Below are 15590 nucleotides of genomic sequence, written 5' to 3' on the forward strand. Positions count from 1 at the left end.
TTCCCTCACACTTACTCTCTCTTCACGCTTGGCAAATGTCTGCTTTTTCATTCTACGTATTAACTCAAGTGTCATTGAGCATTTTTTTTTTAATTACTTCAGGAGATGGTTTGGGAGGCACAGCGGGCTCCGTGGCTGTGCTGGCGCTGCCTGATAGCCGGGCCCAGCCGCCTCAGGCCCGCGTGTGGCCTGGTGCAAACCGAGGGGATGTGGAGCTGGGAGGAGAGAGGGGCAGCCCCAAAGGCAGAAGCTGAGCACGACTTAGCCAGATATGCTCCTCCCTGCCTCTAGGAAGAAACAGAGGAAGCACATCAGGTTGAAAAGAGGATGATAGAGCTTAGTAAGATCCCCTCCCAGTCTTCTTTTCTCAAGGCTGAGCAGACCCAGGTAGGTCTCTCAGCCTTTCCTCATGGGGAAGTTGCTCCAGGCCCCGACTAGGCTCTTGTTGGGAAGGTAGGAAAAAACAGCTTTGGTGAGGAAAAAACTTTCTTATGTAAGAGGCAAACAAAAATTTGATTACTACAGTGCCTATAAGGCAGCATAAAACCTAATTCTGCTGTGTTTCCAGGAGGGTTTGAAACCACTTTCAAGCAAAGCAGGTTGAGGCCCTGTCCCACCCGTGGTTGCTGCTGGGGGAGGTCAGTGTGGGCAGGGGGGTGGTTTTGTTGAGCTGGTTGTTTACTGAGCACATAGATGTGTATTGAGTCTGAAATATCCTATTTGGTCAAAACGTGGTCGATGAATAAAGGGAGATGTGTTGGTGTCCTTGCACGTGATCTCAGCTGCTGCTTTTAGCTGCTTCAGCTCAGGCATGGCTATTTCTAAACCTTCACCTGTAATGTAAAATGAATGTTTGAGTCCTGCCCCTGTGTACATGCATTTCTAATAATTAAATATGTATTTGCAGCATAACAAGAAGTTCGGGCTTTTCAGGATGGTCAAATGAATTCACCCTTCTGAGGAAATAAACCAAAATCACAGATCATGGGACTTGGAGACTCTTCCCCCCCTTTGTTTTTGAGGGGCTTTGTTATGTTTGAGACAGTGATATTGCCTAAAAAAAATCTTTACATATGCAAGGGGGAAAACGAGGCAGGGGTGATTTGTGATTTTTTTTTAATCTTCGGGGTGTTTTCTTTCCTTGTGCTAATGTTCAAAATTTCAGGTTTCTCTTAAATAACTTCTGTTGAGAAAGACTCCTACAAGGTCAGAGGACTGAAGGAGTTGTTTAACTGAAGAAAAAATGTGAGGTTTTGGATAAAATTGTCTTTTTTTTTTCATCATGTTCAGGTTTGTGAGTTGAAGAGATGTTACAAAAAACAAAGTACTCTAAATTCTTGACTAAAAATGTCCCTTCAGCTCATCAGTACATCCTGTCATAACCTTACAGTGCGGTGTTTTCTTTAGAAAACCAAGACCATAAATTCCTGTGTTAATATAAAAATGAAAATAAATTTGAAATAGGATTGTACGGCCTGCTCTCACACATGAAGAAGTAAAAATGTGTAGGTTGCTATTTAAATGGTCCAGGCTACATCTGCTGTTCCAAATAGATGCTATCAGTTGAGATAATCCTCAGCTGCTGTTAAGTAGCAGTTTCACGAGCTTTTCAGTGGAGCTGTGCTGATCAGAGGACTGAGGATTGTTTGGTGATGTGAGAGGTTTCTTGCTGGAGGAGTTGGCTTTGGCATTTTTCAAATACTTTGAGGTGACTTCCCATCAGAAACCGCTTCTGAAAAAAGAGCCAAGGTGAAACGTGTACTGCTCTCTGCTCCCCTGCCCTGCAGATACGCTCAGAGATGTCCTGTGTTTTGTTTTTGAACAGGAAAAGCCAACAACAATGTGCAATGGGATGAGGACTCCGTAGAGTACATGCCAGCCAACCCAGTCAGGATCGCATTTGTCTTGGTTGTTCATGGCAGAGCTTCTCGGCAGCTCCAACGCATGTTTAAGGCTATTTACCATAAAGACCATTTTTATTACATTCATGTTGACAAGGTAATATATCACTGGTTATAAATTGCCTGTCTTGCCATCTGTCAGTCTGCCCATCTTTGTCATCTTCATCTTCTCTTTACCTCTGCTGCGTAGAGTGCATGTCACTTCTCGTCTCTCCATCTGTTACATGTTTGGAGTCACTTTTTTTTTCTGTTTCTCGTTATCTTGTCTATGTAACAGTCTTCATTTCTCTTTGTATGTTTATGAATATCTATTCATGCCTGTGTGTTGTACATTTAGTAACAGTAAGTGATAAGTTGGTGCAGACTAACAGCAGTGGCCTCTTGGATGGAGAGCTGGCCTGAGGTGCCTCGGGAGAGTTACTTCCCACTGCAGAACGGAGGTAGTAACAGTAACCTCCTTCAGGAAAGCCCTTTGGGATCTACTGATGAGAAATGATAAATAAATGCTAATTGCACTGATTAGCAATTACTGTAGTTGTAATAAAAAGAACTAAAAGAGAGCTCTGCACGTTTCCAAATTAACGTTTAGCAGAACGCTGTGCGCTGTAGCAAGTGAGGGCAAAGCAAAGGCAAAGCTCAGATAGTCGAGAAGTGCAGCTGCTGGTTAGTGAATACAGGGAGGGACACTTTGGGACAGAGTAACTTGAACCTATTACTTTTTTCTCCTGTAAAGCGATCCAATTACTTACACCGGCAAGTGCTCCAGTTTGCTAACCAGTACCCAAATGTGAGAGTCACTTCTTGGAGAATGGCAACTATCTGGGGAGGAGCAAGCCTTCTGTCCACCTACCTGCAGAGCATGAGGGACTTAATGGAGATGAATGACTGGCCATGGGATTTCTTCATTAACCTCAGCGCTGCCGACTACCCAATCAGGTACAACAAGTCTCTTAAGAACATACGTATTGTATTCCTAAGGGGAGTAAGTACTGATGTAAGGAATATCAGGCTGCTGTCTGACATCCGTGCTTTTGCCATGGAGACAGTTGCCTTGTTTTACCCCCTACATGTCTGTTGCTTGCCCAGGAAGGACTGTGGCTGCAAGCAGGTTAGCAGCACCAATTCTTCACTTGTAGTGAGGAAGCAGTTGCTGCTTTATTTAGTCATTATTTCTAGCAAAGGGCATCTGCAAGAGAGGGAGTGAGTAAAGTAACGGGAAGTATTCAAGCTAAGCAAACAAACCCCAGGCACGGAGAGATTGCTCCCTGCCAGGGCTCTGATCAACAGTTTGATTTGATGTCTCAGAAAGTGTTGGAAGGTGTGAATGTAGATTCAGTGAAGGTAATGTTCTGCGCTTCCTTTTTTTAGTACTTTCTCTGCAGAGGATAATGATTGTAGAAGTGACAAATAAGTTGCTAGGAGTCAATTATATCTTCAGCACCAACCGTTGCCTGAATGTCTTTATTCAGACGGCATCAGGCAAAGAACTTCACACATCACCACATGACAAGGCTTGTGATTTTAAGTGAAATCATAATCTTTCTGCATTTGCATAACCCAGGCCCCACAGCTGCATTCAGTAAGGTTTACTACATTGTGCAAAAGTAGATAGTCCATAAAAAGAGGAAAAAGGAGGGGAAAAATGCAAAATGCAAAAAAAAAAAAAAAAAAAAGAAAAGTGTTCTTCAGCTGTTGTTTTTAGGCTATAAGAATTAACAAGAAGAGGGAAAGAGGAAATTAACCTTGTGACTTCTGTTTCCCTGTATGCTGAAAGGAATCAAGGAAAGGGGAAGTAACTTTCATGGGTAATTTTCTAATAAGCGATGGCATTCCACACTTTTAATACTAACAGTAAAGAAATACGTTAGCAAAAGACAATGGAAACACCTTACTAGGTTCTTGCAAGATCTCTCTTAAATTATGAGTCCCTTCTTGAATCTGCTACTCAGACAGAAATCCCCACTGAAGTGAGAATGGAAAACAACATGAGCTTTTGCCTTAGGAAGGATTTTGTGAGAACTGACAAAAGGCTTTATCTCTGGTTCCCATTTCTGTGTACTGTCAGTGAAGAGAAATGCATCACATTTCAGGGAGGAAAACTAGGGAAGAACACAAGAGTCACAGAGTGCACTGATAGTGGAACAAAGGGGTTTGAATTAAGAACTCCCAATATCTCGTGTTGCATCTGATTTGGTGTCCTACAGAAAGAGCCATAACAATTTTGACGTGTTATCTGTGGTTGTAAGGGCCAGTGTGTAATTCTCTGTATATTGCTTGAGTTTGAGGAAACGGTAGCTTGTTATTCCCTGTAATTCACTTTCCTGGTGAGGAGTGCTACACTGATGATAAAAAGTAGAGTAATGTAAAACCACGGAGGAGAAGGTGATGGGACTTTGAATCAAGTAAGATAAATTGTTGAAGAATAAACAATTGAAGGTGTAGTGTAATTACAGACTAGACCCAGTAGATGTATCCAGTTACCCTGTTGTGGTGTTGTGATCACCCTAAACGCCGTCTTGTAGTGCTGTGGCCATGACCTGAGGCGTTCTCAACTGCTCTTCATTCCCGCGGAACGAATTAAACCGCAGAGCCAAATGGGATCAGTCGCTTACAGATAGGGCCCGAAACAACCACAGGATTTGTTGAGTGTGCCGTAGTCAGTTCTGCTTTAATGGATTCTTTGTAATAATGCTGTGGTATCTTGCAGTCATTCAAACTCTAAACAAGTGCCATTCAGCTGGAAAAATTCCAGGCGTTTGTTTCTTCATGGTGGAAATTCTTGAAGGTTGTGCTTTGGTGTTGCGGCTGCTTTCAGAGCTTTGTGGTGGCTCTCAGCAGCTAGGTGAAGGCATGTGAAGTGCTCGTTTCCCTTGCTGTCAAAGTACTCTGATACCAGAACTGGGGGAAATAGGTTTCCTCTCAACACGGTGCACTTCAACAAAAAGTAAAAAGCTTTTTTTAGTGCTATAACTTAAATGACAGTGACTTACAGCTGCTGCTAAATTTTTTGAATATGTAATATTACAGCTATAAACCCTGGAAAATGTTATCTCATCAAAAATATATATGAGACCATTTCATTTTCATAGTGGAGTTGCTATAAATTAATATTCTTTGTAATCTTTGGGAAGGCGTTACTTCTCTGCCTACTGCACAGAGAGCTGATTGTTTTTCCAGGAAATAGTAAAGAGAGTGTTTGAGGGCTTTTTCCTTCCTTCAGACATCATTTATCAGATAATGGACTAGAGGCAGTTTACACATCTCACACTGGTTAGTCATATTGCAGTGTTTTTAGCTAGGTGTCCCTGCATAGGAACATATGAATTTTGTGGATTAATAGTTTTTATCCAGAGCTGCTTCACATTAAGCTTTCGCTTCCCATCTGCCATTCCATCTGTAACACTGAAACCTTTACTACTTCTCTTCTGATAATAAAAGCTAATCCAGCCTTATAAGTCAGGAGAACACATTCTATATGTGGGGTTAATTCTGTATGATGAAGGCTAAATCTGTCTGGGGAGCAGTCTGGTATGTTCACAGGCTACATTACAATTACTGGGAACCCTTCATCCTTCAGAAGAGATGTCTAGAAGCAGATGTCAAGGATCATACTATATAAAGGCAGGGGGAGGGAAAAAAAGTTCAGAACCATTCATTTTGGGAGAGAAGCAATTAAAATAAAACATATGCAAGCTAAGAAAATCTGGATATCCCTGTTACTGTATTTCATGCCTTAATCTTTAATTTTTGAAGCCCTGGTTGAGTCTGTAGATCCAGCCCAAATGAAGTCCTAATCCATGTGCTTCTAGTTGTTACTGTGGAAGAAATCATTCACAAACACAGTCTGAGCATAAAGGCATCTCTAACAAAAATACTGTGTTTCCCTCTAGTAATGAGCTAATATGTTATTTATTGGCCTAAGTGAAATGCATCATCCAACCTGGACTTTGCTCAGCCCTGCTTAGCATTCTCAATAGGAAAATGAGGGATAAAATGGCTGGGGACAGACCTCTACAAGTGATGCTTTGGGGTGGGAGGCTGTGTGACTTCCTTCTTTTGCTGTAACTCTTAGTGGTGGTGGTTGTTGTGTGGTTTGGGGTTCTTTTGTTGGGTTTTGGGGGTTGTGAGAGGCACATGCTTTCTCAAGATATCATCTCCCACAGCCATTACATTCATAAAGAAATAAACAAAACCAGCCCCTTCCTTTTTCTTATTGTTTTTATTTTAAGGGTATTTTTTCATGAGTTTTCTTTCGAGGAAAGGCTTTTTTTTTCTTTTGAGAGTCTCTTTCAAAGCTCTGTGGGGAAGCTATCGATGTCTTTAACCTCTTATTTTATATGTGTATCTATTTGCATTATTTATTGTCTTTGACAAACAACATCAGGTAGTCAACCTTATGTTCAGGGACTGAAATTTCACTCCCAACAAGGTGAACTCTGGTAGAGCATCTACTGATGCTGAATGTTTAACGTGCTTTGCAGGAGTCCTTGGATAATGTGGCAGGTGAAGTATTGTACCACTTAAATTAGGAAGTTTAATGAGATCATTTAACAGTGAATGTCATGTCAGTGCTTACCTGGCCACAAAGCTTGTAGAAAGAATAAACATAATGAAACATTTGAACTGTTTATAATTTACAATAAATGACTGAATATCAGTCACCAAAGGGATCACCAGATCTAATTGCCAGTTAATATTCTGCCTTTAATAAAGGTCAAGCAAAATTATTAACAGAAGCCTGTGGAGTGCTTCAAAATAGCGAGAAAATAGAGTGGCGTATTGATGGAGCTAGGAATGCAGATACTGCTGATACTCAGTTATGAGCTATACATAACAAAAGAAACCCAGTGAAACTACTTGTGTTTTGGTAGTTGGTACTATGAAGATGAGCCCATTTTAGGATGAAGATTTTATACAAATACCTTCCACAAAAGCCTGCATTGTGAAGACTCAGACAAATGAGACAGTCAACAAAGTTTTTGGTCTGGAACTTAAATAAAATTTGTATTAAAATACAAATAGCATCTGTGGAAACTGCAGACTCTGGGGAGTAAATGGGATGATCTGACTGGGACTGGGACTTCCAGCAACAAGTGCCAAAGTTCGTGTAATTTATGCTGATCGTCTCTGTCAGTCAGAATTGTATGCAAAAGTTGAGAAAAATCAGCTGGCAGAGAGCTCTGGACTGACCTGTTCTTTTGTTGTATTCTCCTCTGATCAACGGTCTAGGTAACTCTTAATGCTAAATAGCAGCATTCATCTAAAGATTTAACTGCTCCATAGAAACTCGAAGGATGCCCTTCGAAGCAGGTAGACCTTTTTCTCAGTGTTTGCAATCAGCCAGCAACAGACAGGCAGCCTGGCTCTCAGTCCTTCATTTTCTCCAGCAGACCTGCACTCCTGACTCCTTAGGAGTGTTGTTAGCAAAGATAACCACCCGAAATCAACAGCTCTACTCGAATTCCTGCCAAATCTGAGCATGGCAGACAGCCTAGCAGAGATAAAGCTGTCCTTTCACTCACCTGTCTTCTTCCCAGCTTTCATCTCTAATAGCTTACGTTGCCAGGTCCTGCACAGGGGCCATATTAAGGACCAGAAATTGCTTCCTCTGGGTATCAAAAAAGGAAACCGAAGACAAAACAGCTGTGAGGAAAAGAGGAAAAACTCTTCTCCTCTGTGAGCAGCGAGATGAAGGGAAGTGTTTGTTGGCAAGTACGTGTACATACATAACCAAGTAATGAGTCCTGACTGCGGGCCCTGGGCAGCAGATGGCTTGCCAGGAGTGAAAAGGTGGGAGCAGAGGGAATGGGTCTTTGGCCTTTTTGTTATTCTGGTGGCAGATGGAAATAATTGTAAGCAAAAGGTTTGAGAAAGAAATTCCACCTTTTGGAAAAATGTTTGACCACTTTTTTGAGTACTTTTTCAGGTAATGGGACCACTGAGAGAACCACAGCTCCCTTACTGCAGCCAGTGGCCCCCAGATTCATCCCCTGTAAAAAGAGGGTGACTGCCACTCTATATAGACTATGTTGGAGATAATTTTTGCTGTGTGTGCCGAATTTCCCATGACCTGCTCACATTTCATGTGGGCATTTGACTGAAAATTTGAAGCAGATGGCTGGGATAGAAAAAGTGCGAGAATACAGTTTGTATTGGAGCAAACTAGACTTGAGCTCTCCATCCACTTGTACAAAACTTCTCAGCTCTTGCAAGATGTGGACTTGAAATGCAATACTGAAACACAGGAGAAATCTCTTCGTAGAACTGAGCCCTTATGTAGAGCACTGTTGCTTTATGAGAAATGCCTGAGACCCAGCTGTGTCCTCTCGTTGGTTATGAAATTACAAATCCCAAAGCCAGCAGGGCTGATGGGAGCTGTGTAATGGCAATGCGATCACCAAAGACACTGACTGAGAAGGCACTTATGCGCGCGCTCTCTCTCTGTCTCTCTCTCTCTCTCAACTTCTCATCATTTTGCCTTGGCATAGTTTAACAGTTGTGTCTTGCTGAGGTTCAGACTTCAGAGCCATCTCCTCAATCCGTCCTGGTAGCACGTAAGCTCTTGCTAGACGTGAGAGCCTGTGCAAAGGCTGCTGATGTTCCAGGACTGGATTTGACCTTGCACCCCCCCACAAAGCCACCCGTTGTAATGCTTCTGCGAAATTCGTGCCTTGCTGCTAGAATAATGAATCAGGCGCAAGGAAAATAATGCAGCTTACTTTAAAGTGTGTTTCGAATGTGATCCTGAACTGAAACACTGGTAAATCCTATCTATACATCTCGATGGGAGTACAGAGCAGGGAGCTTTTGCAGTACCACATCTGTTAAGATGCCAGTGTCTGAGGTTTTTATCTCGGTATTGTAGCTGACATTGTATGCAGTTTTGTTTGCTCAGAATATCTTTATCTGGCAAGCCAGACGTCAATCCACTCTTAATGCTTCGCAGGGAATCTCTTTTCCTTTCCAGAAAGGAACTTTATCAGTGTTTTCCTTGAATCTGCATTCTCTTAGAATTTCAGATGGACTTCTTCCTTAAATCCCTCAAATAACCTTTTCTCCCTCTCCTTCCTTACTTTGCCAGCAAATTTGAGATTTCTGTATATATTTTTGAGGTTATCTTTTAGGTCTGTTAGCCCACTTCTGTTTTACAGCTGAATTATCCAGTGGTTGGCAAAAAAGTGGTTTTGCACAGATTGTTCACAAAGGGTGGGGTGAAATGTTGAAATTATAGTGGCTTAAAACATTTATTTTATTTATTCTTATGATAACTTATTTTTTTCAACCTGGCAAATGTGATAGGAGACCCACCCTTTCTATGTGCAGCCACAGCAGCTGAGGCTGATCATTCCCCACCTCTCCTCTTGGGTTTAAGGCAATAAAGCAGCTTTTGTTTCGGAGAATTGTGACATTGCAGCTCTTTGTAACTCTGTGCGTATTTAGCACTTCTGAAATGTTCTCCGTAGCAGCCTTAGTCTGGCAACAAAAATAAATGCACCCCAAACTGGAGGCTAGTCTAGCTGCCCAGGCACCTCCGCAGTGCCTACAGATTAAAGATGTATCAATGAAGCATGTTTGCAGAATAGCGGCATTACTCAAAGTACCCTTGTACTTGGCAGCACGTTATCTTGTTGATTCCAGTGCTAAACACCCATGCCTTGTCTCCCTCTGTGTGAGCTGAAGCATCCAAGCCAGTGTTCCAGACGCCTTGGAGGACAGCTTGGCAGAGGAAAGCCCCAGATGCCCGGCTTTGCAGTTTGACGGGCACAGCAGCTCGCTGCTCTGCCTGCCTGGTAGCTTTCTCTCTGGCTGCTCACGGGAAGGTTTGCCAGTGCAGAGCCAAAGGGTTTTCAGCTGTTTGCCGTTTGCTTTCTGGATGCAATTTGTTTTTTACTCGTGGCTGGGGGGGGGGGGGTGGGGGGAGAACAAATGCATTTCATAAAAGAATTAAGTGCAAGTCTTAACTGGATACCATCCAGCCTTACCTATAAACAATGACACAAACGTGATAATGTGCAGCATCGGTTCCTAAGCAACACAGTTTTGTCTTCAGGATGCTGGAATTGCATCTAGAATAGTGTTTCAGTAAGGAAAGCTGACCTGTTGGGGCTGAGGTGGGCACTGAGCAGTAGGAGGGTTGCCAGCTCAGCCACTTCTCCTTCACAGCTTCAGGGCTATTTATGAAACCTGCATTTCACTTGGAGCTTGTCTTTTTGGAGAAATAGGCAGCGGTAATCAAGTCCAAAAAAGGGTTCTTAGTGCAGAATGGCTCTTGTACTTTAAATCCATAATTAACAAAATTCCTCATTAGCTGGCCTGTACTGGCAAGCCTTTCCTGTGGTCTTTGGCTGCCCATTGCGTGTCCCAGGGCAAGAAGCTCTGGCAAGGTTTGTGGCTGGAAGTGAACATTGGTCCCTAGGGGTTCCCAGGCGTGACTCTGTCTACTGCGTGCTCCCCTACAGCTTTTCTTCAAGCAGCTTGTACTCTGGGTGTATTGTGAGGTGGGCAAAAGAAGCTGCAGAGAAACAGGTCCTTGTGGTGTTTACCTGGGCTTTGAGAGCAGAAACTTTAATCTCTCTTCAGCTGTTTTATAGAATAATCAGGAAAATCGTTATCAAATTCCAAATGCTAAAACTGCGTGAAAAAGGGAAACATTCCTATTATAGCATTGCATTTTAAATGTGCTCTCCCTTTGTAACCCTGCAGAATTCTCTCAGGAAATTAAAAATCTGTTGAAATTGCCATTAAGATGCTTTTTTTGTTTAGATTTCAGGATGCCACTCACAATAAAACAGCTGCAAAATAATATCTGGTGGCAGTTCAAAGTGAAGATGAAACAACAACATGTGTCATTATACCTTTCCCAAGTCACTCTTAAACAGTTGCCAGCCACAAGACCATTAAAGGGTGAGCAAAAGGGTTGTTCTGGTTCAGTCTTTCAGAGGCAATGCTGAAATAGAAAGGAGAGAAATACGTAAACTGTTTTCCACTAAAATAGGGCTTAAAATGTTGAAAAGTTGACTGGTAATTTATGTTAATGATTTTTCAGCCAATTTATACATAAATTCTGGTCTTGTAATATTATGTGCTTTGACATTTTGTATATGGGATCACTGCATGTGAATGAGCTGAAGGGCTGATTTGAAGGAAATAGTTTGCAACAGAATTAAAGCTGCTTTGGGGCAATGGATCATTTGGGATGTGCTGCAGGATGTGGTTCTTTCTCCCAAGATAGTATTTTGGTGTTGTTGTTGTTGTTGTGCTAGCTAGTAAGAACTTTAAGTTTTGAGATACCGTGGAAGCTTTGGCCTGACATTGTGTATTACAGAAATTCAAGACCTATTAAAACCTTTATCTGTGCAATCCCAGGTAGAATTAATGGCTAGTTGGCTTTTACAGTCACAACTTGTTGCATTTGAATATTTCATTTCTGCTTACCCTGCACAGCACTGTAGTCACGATGCGTTTATAGGATACTTCTCACTCTATATATACATGTGGCAAAGTGGTGCTGGAGGCAACTGACTACATCTGTGGCTGCACCTCTCTAATTCCAGGCTGATCTGAGGGGAGAAGACCCTAAATGAGTTCACTGTAGCACACATCCCTCTCTGCTGCACACGGGTCAGCTATACCCATAATTTAACATGACTTGACCAACCAGCTGTAGGCATCTCTAACCTTTCATTGGGGTAATTGCACTCATTGCCAAATTAGGAACTGTTTTGGGGCTGAGTCTTTTGCAAATGCAGAGTCAATCTTCATCTAAAAGTCTGCTGCCCCGAAGTAATTGTTAGCAAGTAATACTGCAACAGAGAACCTCCAGCTTTGGGAACCATTGCAGCCCGGGCATTGCTCCGGCTCACCTCCCATCCACCAGGCTGCAGGGCTCAGCAGAGTGAGGAGATCAGCAGGTGACAGGTTGCCTAACTCAAAGTCACATCCATTTTATGGTCTTTTCTTGGGTTGAAGTGAACCATTGGTTCTCTCCTGACCTCGTTATTAAATAAGCCTATATTGGTTGCACTCTGAGCACAGCAGTGAGTGGGAATACCAGCTCCTCACCTCCCAGTTGTCTTCTTTCCAGCCCCAGTTACATCAGCGGGATATATCAACTTATGGATCCACACGTTGCCCTTGACGTTTTCATGCTCAGAGCTCCTGTCTGCTGCCTCTTTGTGCCCATCATCCCAGTGCTGCAGTCTTCCCTGACTGACTCCAGAGCAGTCCCAACAAAGAGTAGGGCAGGTCACCCGCTGGCCCAAATTGTCAAAATAAGATTATTGCTCAACCCAAATAAAGGTAACAAAATGTGACCTTCTGTTGTTAAAACCAATTAAGTTTCCTTCCATCAACTCTCAGTTCATTATCCCTTTCACCCCCCAGGCCCTGTTCCTCCATCTTTTCAGGCTTGGTGCAGAATTAATGTTAAATCCCATTAGCCTGACCCCATTTTCCCCGTTTTGCCTTGTGGTGCTTTGAGTTGATGCACTCCGACAGGTTGGTTCAGCAGCTCGGGGATCAAAGGGAGCGGCAGGCCCACGAGGAGCTTGGGGAAGGTGCTGGTCTGCTGGAATTCACGTCACTTTTAAAGGTTTCTGCAAGGGCCTCAGCAGCAGGGGCTCACCGGGAAGAGGATGGGCTCTCAGCTGCAACTCATGGGCAAGTAGCTGCCTCCGATGCTAGTGTCCCACCGCCCATTTATTGAGATAACTCTAGGTAGGAGATGGGACTTGTCATGGGAAGGGTGTCTCTTCCCTCCTGCCTTTTCAGTGGAAAGTGAGGGATGAAAAAAACATTGCTGTGTCTAAATTGATCTCTCCCACTGCATCAGAAGGGAAGGGGAGGCCATCTGCTCGCAGAGCTATCTAGGACTACGTTGGCCGTTTTTTCTAGGTTTGTGGTGCAAATGAAAAAGGGAGGTAGGCAGCATCCAACATAAAGATTGAGTGACAAAGCTGTGCTGTGGCCTCTCAGAGGGGGTGTTCCTGCTCCCATTCCCAGAAGTGGGACAGTGGTCTCAGGTTTGCTGTGCTCCTGAGCTCAGTGTGAGCGCTTGGAGTCTCTCTCGATGTGATGGATGGCAGCAGTGAACGTGTCTGGTGAGCTTTGCAGAAGATGCTGGACCTTTGCATCTTGTAGCACACAAAGTTACACACAGCCCTTGGTATGGACATGATGTAGAGCTTCTGGCACTCAGCCTGGTTCTGCTTGATGTCTGTCCATGTGTCACCTTCACATTATCCTTCCGTGTGTGATGCTGGGGATCCCAGCCCCTAGGTAAGACGTCCCAGGACAGCCTCCAGGTTGGAGTGCCATGGGCAGAGAGGTCTCTGTTCCAACATCAGCCTACTTCACACAAGATGCTCTCAAAACCTCTTCCACCCTCTTCCTTGGAAGAAAGTGAGCATTTTCTATTATAATCACCCAACCTGGTGAGCAAGTCGTTTTCTCTCACTGACTTGTACAAATAAAATTTCAGTTGGGCGAGAGAATATATAAATTAGGTGGGAAAGTGAATGGTTGCTTTGAATTTATGCTCCTATTTAAATTATTCTCTTTTATGCCAAGCTGTTTGGTAATTTAATTTTGGAGATGGTGAAAAAAAATTGCTGAAAATAAAATACGCAAGATAAAATATACACAGCACAAACAAAAAGATCCCACTCAGCCCAATATCTAGATTTAAAAAAAAACAACAAAACAAAACACACAAAGTCTCACTAATTTGAGTAATGGACTTGTTGATCATTTCTGCCTCTTCCTCCAGTCACTCATTTAATCAGTGATTATTGTTTTCATCAAAATGGGATGTTTCGTGTAGGCAGAGGAGGTTCTGCATGAATATGCAGCAGCAACGGAACACTGAAAGAACGCAGAGCAGGGAGCAGCGTTCTGTACTAAATAAAATCCCCGTACTTTGATAAACCTAAATATCTATCACGTTATCGTGCTTGGTTTTAATATTAAACCCTTGGCTTAGGGGCAAGCATTTTGGTTTAGTGTGTGTGGTTTTGTTTGGTTTTGTTGCTTTTGTTTGTTTTTTTAGATATTTTTCAGCAGATAAATTAAGCAGGCTTAGTTCTCTTTGTGACTTAAGCATAGGACAGTGTCTGTTTTAACTCTTTGTGTTGCTGCATCCTTACCAGGTGTATTCTGGAATCGATAGGAGGCTGGCCGGTGTTTTTGATCTATCGGGAGTGTGTTTGTTGGCTTGTTAAATGAGATAGTTGTCTGTATTGATCTCTGCATTGATGCAGTTAGTAATGGAATGGCTTATTGTAATGCTGGGTAAAGGCAACTTTCTGAAAAATGGTGTCTTAACAAATATACCTCAGCAACTGTTAGATGTTGTGTAGTGACCGGCAGCAATTCTATTTCATCACTCCTACACGTTAACGAATAAGGCTTCTGGGGAAAAAAAAATAAAAAAAAAATAGGGTGCTCAAGAACTTTTCCTATGGAGCATTATATGCTATGAAATACATGAGGAAGGAAGAAAAGAGCAGCCGTCAGAATGGCAGGAGGACAGTGCTAATTTTAGGCTATTAACATGCCATGCACATATGGAAACAACATGCCTCCACTTCTTGAGCAGTGTGGCATCTGAACTGGGAGTCACTGCAGATGTCTGTTAGGATTTCCCATAGCCCGTCCCCCGCAGACGGAGCCAGATCCCTGGTCGTGCTGTGCCGGCGCAAATCGAGTGCACGGTGCTGGTCTGGGAGCATCATGGATATGTAAACAGAGTGAAAGTTAGTCTCTTGCATTTATCAGCTGAAAAGAGGATAAAAGTATGTCTTTCAGAATGTAGCTGGTATAAGAATAGGCAGAAAGTGCATTTACCAGTAGTTCTCTTATTCCACAAGCTGTTTTTTCCAGTGGATAAAAAACCTTATTGTCATACAAGTTGATAAATAGGAACAAGCTGAAGAGAGAAAATAACACCCCAGGCATTGTGTTCTGTTTCCTTTCTTTTGCAGGGTTAAAATTAAGTAAATAGCATCATTAAAGTTAGAAGTTCTGGGCATGAATCCTTTTTAAACATAAGTCTCAATGTATATAGTGATGTGGCTTGAAGCTTTTGAGTTAGCCTGTTCAGGTGCAGTGCTGCTTCCTGCTCGCTGTCTGTCAAGATTCTTTACGTCAATGCTCCGCTTTCTTCTAGATGGAAATGTAAAATACAGTAGACCTTTGACAGTATAATATTAAAATAGCCTTTGTGCACTGAAATTTCAGCAGATAGTTGATGTGCATTAGCTTCACATGCTGCATTCAATCACTTCATAGAGTCTTAACAGAAAAAGGTTAAACACTTTCAGGTTTGGACACATCGATGTTATCTAGCTAACCAGGACCATTTTACCATGGAAATTAAAAATGTTTGCATTCATCATACCCACTGCCAGCTTGGAAAGCTGCTGACTAAAGTGCTAATGGCAGCTAAGGTTTAAAGGCCAGCTAAAAAGGTTTGGGACATTGGCCCTGTTACTCATGATCTAAACCTGGCAGGCTGGAGGACGTCGGATCCTCTCTGCTGTGGCAGAAAGCACCCAAACACGTGTGGTGTGTCCCTTCCATGCCACGCATGTCCCCTCCCTGTCCAAGCCACATGGAGACATCTGGCTTGTGGACCTCTGTGCCCTCACATGGCCTGCAGGCATCATTTTGGCACACGGGGTTACAGGGCTG

At 42.8% G+C, this 15590-nt stretch overlaps 1 protein-coding gene across 1 annotated transcript in view; it reads left to right on the plus strand.

The window, feature by feature from the left end:
• XYLT1 (xylosyltransferase 1) overlaps nucleotides 1–15590 on the plus strand; it is a gene marked incomplete at both ends in the record, with an annotated part of 184071 nt that overhangs the window by 120911 nt on the left and 47570 nt on the right. The window contains 2 exon segments of the mRNA XM_084296227.1: nucleotides 1826–1998; nucleotides 2635–2837. Of these exon segments, the coding sequence (XP_084152353.1) occupies nucleotides 1826–1998; nucleotides 2635–2837 (376 nt within the window).

The sequence above is a fragment of the Netta rufina genome, assembly GCF_964035555.1.
Source record: "Netta rufina genome assembly, chromosome: 15".
Taxonomy (NCBI): Eukaryota; Metazoa; Chordata; class Aves; order Anseriformes; family Anatidae; genus Netta; species Netta rufina.